Source organism: Protobothrops mucrosquamatus, unplaced genomic scaffold (assembly GCF_001527695.2).
Source record: "Protobothrops mucrosquamatus isolate PMUCROS unplaced genomic scaffold, P.Mucros_1.0 scaffold757, whole genome shotgun sequence".
In the NCBI taxonomy this organism is placed as follows: Eukaryota; Metazoa; Chordata; class Lepidosauria; order Squamata; family Viperidae; genus Protobothrops; species Protobothrops mucrosquamatus.
In genome coordinates this window covers 90384-102804 of record NW_015387027.1, presented here as the reverse complement: position 1 = coordinate 102804, position 12421 = coordinate 90384, and the positions used below count along the sequence as shown (strand labels likewise).

Below are 12421 nucleotides of genomic sequence, written 5' to 3'. Positions count from 1 at the left end.
AGAGGGGGAGAGGAAAGAGAAAGAGAGAGAGGGGAGAGGAAAGGGAAAGGAAAAAAGAGAGGGAGAGGAAAGAGGCATAAAATAATTCATTTGCATTTAATTGTAATGGTTCAAAGAATGTTCGGAAAAATGTTCGGCCCTCCAGCACGTTCACTTCATCCAATCTGGCCCTCTTTGAAAAAAGTTTGGACACCCCTGGTTATAGGTATTACAATTATTATTTTAACTTGCAATTTCCTTGTTTAGGGTACCTATCCTATTAAACCAAAGGATTTGCTTTAAATACTTGAACATTTTTATTGCTTCTGGTGCATGAGGTTGGGATCAGGAAGGGTGTGTCAGAATTTGCAAATAATGCCATGCAGGTCAGGAAGAGTGTATGAGAGGTAGCACATACGTTGGGGGGTGGGGGTGGCATAGGTTGGGAAAGGTGTATGTGGGTGCCCTGAGGTGCTACATGAGTCAGAGAAGGTGCACATGGATAGGTTTGTGGGGATGTGCAAGAAGTGCCGCCATACCACAGGGGAAGATGCAAAGGGAGGGTGTAAGGCAGGGTGAGGTGGGACAGGAACGATGCAAGGAGATTCTTCCCTGTTTTCCCTCCTTTCCCTCCCTCCCTCCCTTCCCTGCAAGCATACTGTTGGGTGGGGGAAGCAGAGAACAAGGGATTGCATGAGTGGTTGGTAAACTGTCACATAATGGTGAAAATGAGGATTTTCAATAGCAGCCTGGAAACACAGAAACAGCACAACTTCCCCAAGGGAGTAATTTATTTCTTTGTTTATCAAATTTTTATACTGCCCATTTCACCTAATTGTCTCTGGGCTATTGGGTCCAGGCATTCTGAAAGTTTGCTTGTTTGAGGTACCTTTGTTGACAAAGTTTTATCCTATGATACACTAGTTAAAGGTTACAGCCAGTTTTATAGATTACAAAATTATGGTTAAATTCAATCATTTCCCATTCTGTTACATAATAAAAGTTGCCTGTTTAGTTTGTTCCAATAGTCAGTGATGGAGTTCAATTGAAGCACCTTTGAATTTGAATTTCTCACTTATTTCCCATGTTCACAGATCATGTTTGACAGATGGTTTGAAATATCATGTCCCCGACTGGTGGTGTTCCCAAACTGTTACAGGCACAACTTCTCAAACATTATGTTAAATTCTACATGTATCTTGAATACTGGAATCAACCATATCTGATTGTTAAGGCAAACAGTACCCAATTTACTTGGTTTACTGCCTGCAGCATAATGCCTGATATTTTTTCTTCTTTTGCAGGAGTCCAATGTGTTGATTGCTGCTAACAGTCAGGGTACAATTAAGGTGAGTTTTAAAATGTTGACCAGGGATAGCAACAAGGTTACAGAAAATTAGAAGAGACTTTTTCAGGACTTCCATTTTTGTATAACTGTTTATAAGTTAAAATGACTTATTTGCATCTACTGCAGGCCGAGGAGATGGGAGTAATGTCAGCTGCAAATTGGTGCTGTCCAGTTAGAAAAAAATGTGGAATGTAATGGTATCTAGCAGGCACTAGTTTTAAAAACATTTATAGAAAACAATAAGCTGCAACTAAAATATTGTACACTCCATAGTCAAAAGAATGAAGTGATGCTGAAGTTTGTGAACCTTTTTAAATGTTCAGTATTTCAGTGTAAGTATAACCTAAATGTGATCTGTTCTCCACACAAGTCCCAAAAGTAGATCAAAATAATTCAATTAAAACAAATGAGTCAAAACATTCTACTTGTTCATCTATTTATTAAGAAAAAATATCCAAAGCTACACATTTGTGTATGGCAAAAGTATGTGAACCTTTGCTTTCAGTAACTGTTGTGTCCCCCTTGGGCAGCAATAACTGCAACTAAACACTCCTTAAAACTGTTGATCAGTCCTACACATCGACTTGGAGGAACATTAGCCCATTCTTCCTTACTTTTAACTCAGGGATGTTGGTGTACTTCCTCGCATGAACTACCCACTTCATGTCCTTCCACAACATTTCTATAGGATCAAAGTCAGGACTATAACTTGAAGGTTCCAAAACATTAACTTTCTTCTGCTTTAACTATTATTTGATCATATGACTCGTATTTGGGGGGTGTGTGTCTTGCTGTGTGACCCACATTCTCTTGAGCTTTTGTTCAGGGACAGATAGCCTGATGTTTTCCTGTAAAATACTGGTACAATTCAAAATTCAGAGTTCCATCAATGATAGAAAACTGTCTTGATCCAGAGACAGCAAAACAGGCCCAAACAATGGTACAGCCATCACTATCTTTCACAACATAGTGGTATTTGTTGCACACAAATATGTAGCTTTGGATCATTTGCCTTAATACATCAGTGAATAAATGTAATGTTTTCACACATTTGTTTAATTGGCTTGGCTTGTTTATCTAGTTCTGAGAACACATCACATTTCAGGGCATACCTCTGCAGAAATATTGAAAATTCAAAAAGATTCACAAACTTTTAGGCATCCCTATCTCTGTTTGGTTTCGTATGAGATGTTCTTTATTGTCTTTCCAGGTAGTACTCATAAATAGCTCAAATTTTCTGGCCTTCATGAAAAAAGGTCTGGGGATGTTTAGACATATCCCTTTGGTCATTAAATGAGTGAGAATTAAATTTGTTATCTTCTCTCTTTGAACCTTTCTGATGTACACCTCAACAGCAGCACTTTGAACATTGAAGTTACTTTGTTTTACTAATTTATCCATCAATTTTTTATTACATCAACTATCAAAATATGATGATTTACAATAAAAACAAAGTCACAGTTGTCATTTCTAAATTAAGTGTTAAAAATTAATCTAAAGCAATTAGCAATTAAATGCCTATTTAAAACTTTATTTTAAAGTTTTTTAAATCTCTCTAAGGAGATCTGTTCCATCTATTCTACATTACCAAGAGTCTTAATGAATTGGAGGAATTCATAAATAATGCAAACACTGTAGGAGTCTTGACAGCCTTCTAACAACCCAAAACAATACACTACTAGTTTAAAGGTACAATATATACACACAAAAATTAGTGAAGATCCTATTGTGGGTATAATCCTCCCATTTGTACAAGAAGCAGGGTTTAGAAATATATTGACATTACTTCCTTTGGAGGAAATAATTTCAAAGTGCACCCAGCTGGTCAGCTCCATCAGTCAAGACCCTATCAATCTAATTCATTTTTCTTTTCTTTTTTCTTTTTCCACTACATTATTTAGTTTAATTGTTAGAATCAGAAGCTCTGTGGCTAGACTCAGAAACTTAATTGAAGACACAGCAAGAACTGCTTCCAGCAGTACAAATTGCTGGAAGAATAATAAGAGGTCTTAAGAAAGAAGAAGGGACCTTGAGAAAAATGATAGAATTAAAACATTTATACAAAATCAAGGTCACCTGTTAGGATATATACAGTATATAAATTGTTACTGAATTACAGTATGGAAAAGGAACAAATAAACATCATGTTAAAGTGGATGCAAAATTTTTAAAAAGTAGTCACAGTACATTAATGAGAAATGCTATGGAAACAAATCAATGTAATTTACTTCCTGATACAGTTTAAGGGAAAATTGGGATAAAGTATTTATAGGCACACTGATTATGTTATCTAGTTTGATAGTGAAATGTCTGCAAGAAAACAGCCAAGTTCAGAGACCACCAATGACCCAATGGTATATAACTCCATCAGTAATTATCAAGATAGACAAATCATATAACAATAAATGTTGGAAATGTGAGAATAAATAAGGAATATTCTATCATGTATGTTGGTTTTGTAAAAAAATCTCAGAAGTACTAGAAAGAAATACATCAAAATATTCATAAAATTCTACTAATAAAATTTGAATGAAAATCACAAATATTTTTTAATTATAATACCCCACAATAGATGAAAAATATAATTTGATACAGTACATGTTGATAACTTCAAGAATAAATTTGGCACAACATTGGAAAAATTAAATTTTGTTTACAATACAAGATTGGGAGACTAAAACGGGAGAATACAGATAGTCTTTGAGTTACGAATGCAATGGAGCCTCCCCATTCCATTCGTAACGTGAGGATTTGTAGGAGTGAATGGCGTACCTTGAACGCAATCACTCCCTGCTTTCGCCCAGGGATTCGCTAATCGAATGTGCAGTTCATTAAGTGCACATGAGGTATCAGGGTGGGGAAGGCCATGGGGGGGCCTAGTGATGGAACAGGCCACCTGCTTCAGACCACCCAAGGCCTCCCCAGACCCACTGAGATATGTCATGCTCCCCACAATTGCTTCTCCCCCAATCCTGCCGCACCGGGTCACTTACCTTGAGAAGATCTAGCCAGCTGTCTCTTCTCCAACTGTCTCCTCTCCAGCCTCTCTGCCAGACAAGATCACAGCCCCCAGAAGCTTCCAGTGTCCGTGCAAAAATCACTGCCTCAAAGCATCCGGCCAGCTTGCAAAAACTTTGGGCGCTGAGACTGGATGCTTCTGGGCACTGTGATCTCGCGGGACTTCAGGTTTCCAGTCTCTGTGCAAAATGTCTTTGAGGAAAGACTCTTGCTCAGCCTTAGCTATCAGAGAAATCACCCAGTCTGTACAATCAGCAAACATAAGTTCAGTAATGTGCTAGCGCTGGAGTCTGAATTCCGTTTTATTCATTTATAACAACTTTTAAAGAAAAATACACAAGCATAAAGATACAAAAACTAAAAACCAACAACCAATAATAAAACATAAGTAAAAACTTTTGTGGAAAAATTTAATGATATATTATCCCCTTCCCTCATATTTATTTCCCTAATTGCTAAACACAACCTAAATATTTGCACTTTACATTAAATGTGTTACATTCAAAATTATTGCTACGTTTGTTGAAGTGATTTTTTTCTATTGCTTTTCATTGATCTCAAGACTCTTTTCCTAGACCCCATGTTTCAAAAGACTGGATTTGCCTTGCTGTGTAATATGTCGTATATAGAGAGCCATTAACTTTAGTTAAACCTCTATCTTAACTACGGGAGCAATGCATGCATCAATCTGGAGCTCCATTCTTGGCAGCAAAGGCGTTTTGCATAGATGGCAAAAGGCTTTGCAAACAGAGGGAAGGCGTTAATGTTTCACGCCTTCCCTCCATTTACAAAGCCTTTTGCCGCAGATCTCGTCCAGGGCTCCGTTTGCAGAGAACAGAGGCCTAAAGTACCATGAGATCATGCAAGAGCTCACACTACTGATCTTGCATGATCTTGCGGTACTTTAGGTCTCCATTCTCTGTGAACACACCAAAGGCCTGAAGCAGTGAAACAGGCCAAGAAACGAAGGCTCTCTAGATCTTCGTAAGGTGAATATACACAGGCCTAGTGCCTATGGGGATCCAGCGGCGGGGGGGCAGGGGGGAGAGAGAATAACTAGGGTGAATGTTGCAGAGCCTCTGATTGTTTGTAAGGGTGAACAACTGCCATGGTGCTGCAACATTCATAATTTCAAGACTTGTTCATAAACATTAGGGGTGCTTATCACATAACTTCAAACGTTTACTAGGATTATCTGTATGTAGCAATGGCAAGTGATAGTAGTTAAGATAGAAGTTTAACTAAGCAGGAATGATCCCCTATGTACCGTATTTTTCTGTGTATAGGATGCTATTTTTTCCTGCAAACTCCCTTTGAAAAACCAGGTGCGTCTCGTACACAGAAAAATAATGGTAACCTCCACAACCCAGGGCATGCCTGTGTGGGTTGCCATGCCGCCTGGTGCAGGTGTCAAGCCCCTGTGGGTTTGACACTAATGGGAGGGAGGAGGGAGCAAGATCGTCGGCCGGCCGAACTTCCAGATTTGCTGGCTCAGCTGTTCGGCACTAAGGGTGTGTCTTATAGACAGAAAAATACAGTACCGTGTTTTCTTGAAAATAAGACCAGGTCTTTTTTTTTTTTTGCCTCCAAAAGAGGCACCAGTTCTTATTTTCAGGGGATGTCTTACCTCCGGCACCGACAGCTCCGCATAGCAGGTCCACTTCTTCTGGGGCCGTAGGAGCAGCTTCATTCTGGCCTGCATTTTGCAGTCAGGTCTTTCCGGAAGGCCTATGCAGCCAAGTACTGAGCTATGGATTCAGAGCTCAGCTGCAGAGGTCTTGCAGAACAGAGCTATGGATTGAATCCATAGCTCGGTTCTTGGCTGCACAGGCCTTCCGGAAAGGCCTGTGACTGAGAAATGCAGGCCTGGCTGCAGAAGTCGCCGCAGAAGAATTGGGCTGGTGAGGAGAGGCCTGGCTGCAAGGTAAGTGGGTGCAGGATGTGTGGGGCAGATCCACCCCCCCACCCTAGCTTGATTTTTAGGTGTGTACCTCACCCAAAGCTAGGACTTATTTTCGGGGTAGGCCTTACTTTCAGGGAAACACGATACTACGTATTACATAGCAAGACAAATCCAGACATTTGAAATATGGGGTCTAGGAAAAAAGTCTTGAGACCATTTAAAAGCAAGAGAAAAAATCATTTCAACAAACGTAGCAATAATTTTGATTTAATAATTTAATACACATTTAATGTAAAGTGCATATATTTAGGTTGTGGTTAGAAGTTAGGAATGTAATTGTGAGGGAAGGGGATAATACTGTATATCTTTAATTTTTTCCACAAAAGCTTTTATTTATGTTTTATTATTGGTTGTTGGTTTTTAGTTTTTGTATCTTTATGCTTGTGTATTTTTCTTTAAAAGTTGTTATAAAGTAATAAAACGGAATTCAGACTCCAGGGCTAGCAAATTACTGAACATATATTTGCTGATTTGTACAGACTGGGTGATTTCTCTGATAGCTGAAGCTGAGCAAGAGGCTTGACCCCCAGTAGTGAAGCAGCATAGCCCCACATCTCTGTGCCATGCTCTTCACGGTGAAAAACAGCTGATCGCAAGTGAATCCTCATCCATCTGGCAGAACTCCAGAGGTGATCATGGGATAGCTGAGCAGTACTTTTTCAATATCACACCCATGAGGGATATGAAAGATGAAGGTTATAAGTAGTTGAAATGGTTGTAAGTCAAGGATAACCAGTACTGCTGTCAAGTTCTCCACTGTAGTGGCCTGTTGGAGAAAACAAGGAAGGAGACCGGAAAATGGCATTGAATGAGGGAGAGATGCCCAGACTCTCCTTTATATGGCATGCTACTAGACACCTCCTTCAGGACCAATCACACAGGATAGGACTTGTCCCTAGATGAGAAAGAAACCCTGAAGATTTCCCACAAATACCCAGGAAAATCTGCAACATTTTAGGCCTTAAGCAGAGATCCCCCAACCCCGATCCATGGACCAGTACCGGGCTGCGGCATGCCAGCAACTGGTCTGCACAAACAAGCAAAGCCCCATCCACGGGATGCAGGCAGCACACAAAAGCACGCACCCTCCGGTCCATGGAAAAACCTCTCTCCATGGAACCAGTCCCTGGTGCCCAAATGGTTGGCGACCTCTGGCCTAAAGGAACCTTTAACTGTTCTTTCCCATGGATCCCCTGTTGGATCTACTGGCAGTAGAGATGGTCCTGGTACCTAACCATTCTACCATATACTTTCCTTTTCCTGAACATATAAGTTCCTAGGGTAGCTGTTGTACTTTCTTGCAGTCAGTATTAGATCTCCATAACATCTCCTTAATAGACAACCCTGTGGCAGCATTTCAGAGGTTGTTCTTTTTATAATGACAAGAAAGATGGCCAAGGCCTTGGGACAGCTATACCAACTTCAGAAGTTTTGAATGCTCCAGCACTGGACATTTTTAAGAAGAAATGGTATAGGGTTTCCTGCCTGAGCAAGGGGTTGGACTAAAAGACCTCCAAGGTCCCCCCCTCCTCCTCCTCCTCCTCCTCCTCCTCCTCCTCCTCCTCCTCCTCCTCAATTATTTCTATTTTCTATCTGTCTTTGCTCTGAAAAGAATAAGTCTTGAGTTGGAAAACAAAATTAAACCTATTTTATATATTATTATATTATATTATATTATATATTATTATATTATATTATATTATATTATATTATATATTATATTATATTTATTATATTATATTATATTATATTATATTATATTATATTATATTATATTATATTATATTATATTATATTATATTATATTATATTATATTATATTATATTATATTATAATCGAATAAAGCTGATTTCAAAATGAAGCTGCTTTAATATGATGACCTTGATGACCTCCAAGGTCCCTTCCAACTTTTTTTTTATTGTTGTTGTTGTTGTTGTTATTATTATTATTATTATTATTATTATTATTATTATTATTATTATTATTACTACTATTATTATAATGTCCCCATCTCTAGCTGTTGAGGGATTTCATGTTCAGAGGTGATATATTCTGAATTGCTTTCCATATCAATGCTGGAATGATGGTTATTAATTTAAAACTTTTGACATTAAAATTATCCCATTAAGCCTGAAGTTAGAAGTAGAAGAATTAGCTGTGAAATTATTTCTCTACCATTTTAGTAAGAGTCCTTTGACACTGGCTCATAACAGAGCTCCCTATTCTAATGAACTGGAGCCAATGGTGGTGAAAAAGGCACATTTTGCTGTTAAAAAAAAAATTAGTCAGCCAGTTTGCTTTTTTTCAGTTTCCACATAAAGCTAAGTGTTGTATTATAAGTAATTTTATTATTAAATACAGTGCTGCTCTGCTACTTTGTTTGTGATACTTAGTAACTGAGCAAGAGGGAAGAGCAATTAAGCAACATTTACAATACACAAGGGAGATCATGTTCTGCTCACCAACTTCCCATATGCTCTTTTGATAAAATATAATTATCATCCTGCTTTATATTTTCAGGCATGTAAAGAAAAATTCCAGCTGTCTGTAGCGCATCTAACCTTGGTTAGCTGCTTATGGGTGGACAAAAAAAGAGGGGGTTGTTTTGTGTCTCTGGGGTTAATTTTTTCCCTCTCTTTTTTCCACCAGGTACTGGAACTAGTGTGAAAGGTTTTCTCTCTCTCAAGGAGTGGAATACTTGATACAGCTTTCATCTGAAGTTCTCAGTGGGACACAAAAATGAAGATAATTTGCTTTTCCTTCTCAGAGTGGTCACGTTTTGGGGGTGGGAGTTCTTTTCTTTTATGGATACTCTTAGGGCAAGTTGGGACTCTGGGAAGTACCAGTGGATTCAGAATTCAGAACCATCAACATTAACTGCACAGACTCGCTGCTGCTGATTCTATTGCTTATCTGATTTTTATGATGGGGTGGGAGGAATGGATGGATTCTTTTAAATAAAAGCAGATGCTGATGCAGAAAAGGAATGGTGAATATTCATTGAACCAGACATAAAAACAGGATATCCCTTTGTTGATAGGCATGGTAACAGATTTGCCTTGTTGAATGATTTCTGTGAGAGCTATGCTTTGAACCATGTTCTGGATTATTGCTACTGGTCTTCTTTCTGTGTTTATTCCAAAAAGTCTGGTAAGCTGTCTAATCCTGACTGGAACATTGTGAGCATGCATCTGACTTGAGACCCTCAAGTAAAATTTCATTTAGTATTTTTTATTTTATTTTTGGAATGATATGTTCAAGCCATTTTTTACTATTCATTTATTGAAGCTCTCGGTACAACTAACTAGTGCAGACTCTCAGGTCTGAGAGAGGGCATATAAGCAATTTTATTTCCAGGTCCATCTGCTCCATCACCAGCTCTCATGCCTGCCAGCTATATAAGGATCTCATCTGTGATGTAGACATGTGTTGAATGAGAGCAGATGTGACATGACATAGTTATCCTTATATAAGCCACTAAATGTCAGTAACTAATGACTTTCTGTCTCTTCTGATCTGAGTGGCTATTGAAATTGCTTCACGAAAGGCAACAGTGCCTATCCACATATTACTGTCCCCAATTTGTTCATTCCAATCATCTCACTATTTGTGTCATTTGTAAAAGCCAAGCATTTTGAATGTTGTAATATATTTTGGGACAGGCTTTGGTAGCTTTATTTTTTGAATAAACATGCATATTCTTAATTGTACAAGTGAATGGGAAATAAACTGATTCCAAATATTTCACACTGTTAGTTTGTTGTCCCAAAATAAGACTTATTTGGGAAAAGAAGGTGGGCTTCTAAGTTCTTTTTTTAATGTATATTTAATTATTATTTTTACAGTAACAGTCTAGTATTTAATAAGCAACACGTTGTCTGGGTTATGTGTTTAACAGTAATACAATTTCCATTCTTACCCTTTATTTCGTTTTTCTAACCATTTATAAAAATTTCCCATGTTTGAAAGTATTCTGAATCATGCTTCCCCTTCATTTTCAGTGTAAGCTTATCCGTTTCTGCACAGTCCAAAATTTTCTTAATTATGTCTTCTTCAGATGGTACTTCGTTTTTCCAGTATTCAGCAAATATAATTCTCGCTGCTGTTAATATATGTAATATTAAGTATACACATTTCTTATCATAATTTTCTGAAATTATGCCTAAAAGAAATAATTCCAGTTTATAGTGTACATATGTTCCTATCATCTTTTCTAGCCACCTATGTATTTTTGACTAACAGGGCATGTCTGCCAATGATGATAATGCGTGCCTGGATTTTGTCTGCATTTCCAACAATTGCTAGACATGTTTTTAAACATTTTTGCTAATCTTGCAGGTGGTAAGTGCCATCTATAGAACATTTTATATGAATTTTCTTTATAAGTAGCTGCCCTCGTTATTTTGTAGTTTCTTTCCCATATGTTTTGCCATTTTTCTAGCTTTTTTGCCCAACTTATCATTGTTTCTTTAACTTGGTCATCTTCCATCTTTAAATTTAACAGAAAGCTGTACAGTTTCTTAATCAATTTGTCATCTGATGACAATAGTATCTGGTCTAACGTCTGGTTTTTGTAAAAACCATATATTTTCGCATCTTTCTCATATCACATTTGCAAGTGTGGCCACCATGATAGCTCAATGCCCTGTTCTTTCAATTCTTGTTTAGTTTGTAGTTTCCCAACCATATTCAAAATACCTTTATAAGTCACAAGTTTCTCATACAGGTAGTCCTCGAGTTACAAGTCTAATGGAGCCTGCCCATTCCACTTGTAACTCGAAAACTCATAGAGTGAATCTCGTTCGAGATATGAGATTACTCCCTTGCTCGTTAAAACGCACATGGCTTGTTAAGAGAACATGAGGTATCTCAGGGTGGGGAAGGCCATGGAGGGCCTAGTGCTAGAACAGGACCCCAAGGCCTCCATGACCCACTAAGATACTGTACTTCCCCCTCCCTGCCATGCTGGACTCACCTGGAAAACCTCTGGAGGCATGCAGAAGCCCCCTCCCAACTTCCGTTCCTGGCGCAAACGGCTAGGAAAATGTCTCCGCGGCTTGGATCAGGCCCTTGAAAGTTGCATTCCGTGCGGCAGCAGCTTGGGGCAGTCCTCCAAGGACTGTATCCAACCTCTGGAGGCATGCAGGTGCCTTCCCCAGTCTCCATTCCGGGCTGCTTGGAGGAGGGCTCTGAGGCTCTGTGGACAACAGGATCACTTTCTCCCCCAGTGCGATGAGCTCTGGCGGGCGAGACACAGGTGCGAGGGACCTGGCCTTCTCTCTCAGTTGAAGGCTTCAGGCTTTCTGTTAAAAGAGGTTGGGAGCAGGAGACAGGCACCTTTCGCATAGAGAATGAAAGTTTCTGAGGTCCGTGATTTGGCCCAACTTCAAACACTCGTGTGAGATTATGGACTCCAGAAACTTCCATTCTCGACACAAAAAACATTTCCAAGCCAACTCTCCCTCAAAGGGAAAGAAACGTGTCAGAGAGGATTTTTGCAAGGTAAGTGAGTCCGGTGTGGCAGGAAGGGAGGGGGAAGCAGTTGTAAGGAGTGGGAGGGGAATAGGGTGAATGTTGCAGTGCCACTGAAGTCACTCGTAAGGGCGAACAACTGCCATGGTGCTGTAATATTCGTGACTATGTGACTTGCTCGTAAGCACTAGGGGGTGCTCATCACGTAACTTTGAACGAGCGTTAAGTGAACGCTCGTAATTCGGGGATTACCTGTAATTGATTAACTTTGGGTGTACAAACGCCTCCATTGTTGAAATCCATCCTGGTATTTTCATGTAAGTTCTTGATTTTACCTTTTCCCATGTCAAAAGCAGTGCATTTCTTACATAGTGGTTTTGAAAGTATTTGTGAATTTTGTTCTTCCCATACCATAGGAAAGCATGCCATCCAGGTTATGCCCTTCTAGATACTGTATAATAGTCTTTTATTTCTAAGAGTTACCCATTCTTTTAACCATGTTAGTGCGGCTGCTTGATAGTACAAGACCCAGTCTGGTAGACCAAAGCCTCCATTTTCTTTTGTTTCTTGTAACATTTTTTAGCTATTTTCCCTTGCCAGATAAATTTCAATATTAATGTATTTAATTCATCGAAAAAAA

The 12421-nt window shown here is 38.9% G+C and overlaps 1 protein-coding gene across 1 annotated transcript in view; it reads left to right on the top strand.

Annotated features, from left to right (window-relative positions):
• COP1 (COP1 E3 ubiquitin ligase) overlaps positions 1-10064 on the top strand; it is a 118592-nt gene extending 108528 nt beyond the window's left edge. The window contains exons 19-20 of the mRNA XM_029284601.1: positions 1284-1328; positions 8959-10064. Of these exons, the coding sequence (XP_029140434.1) occupies positions 1284-1328; positions 8959-8976 (63 nt within the window). The 3' untranslated portion in view covers positions 8977-10064. The remainder of the gene's footprint in view (positions 1-1283; positions 1329-8958) is intronic.
• Positions 10065-12421: the final 2357 nt, after the last annotated feature.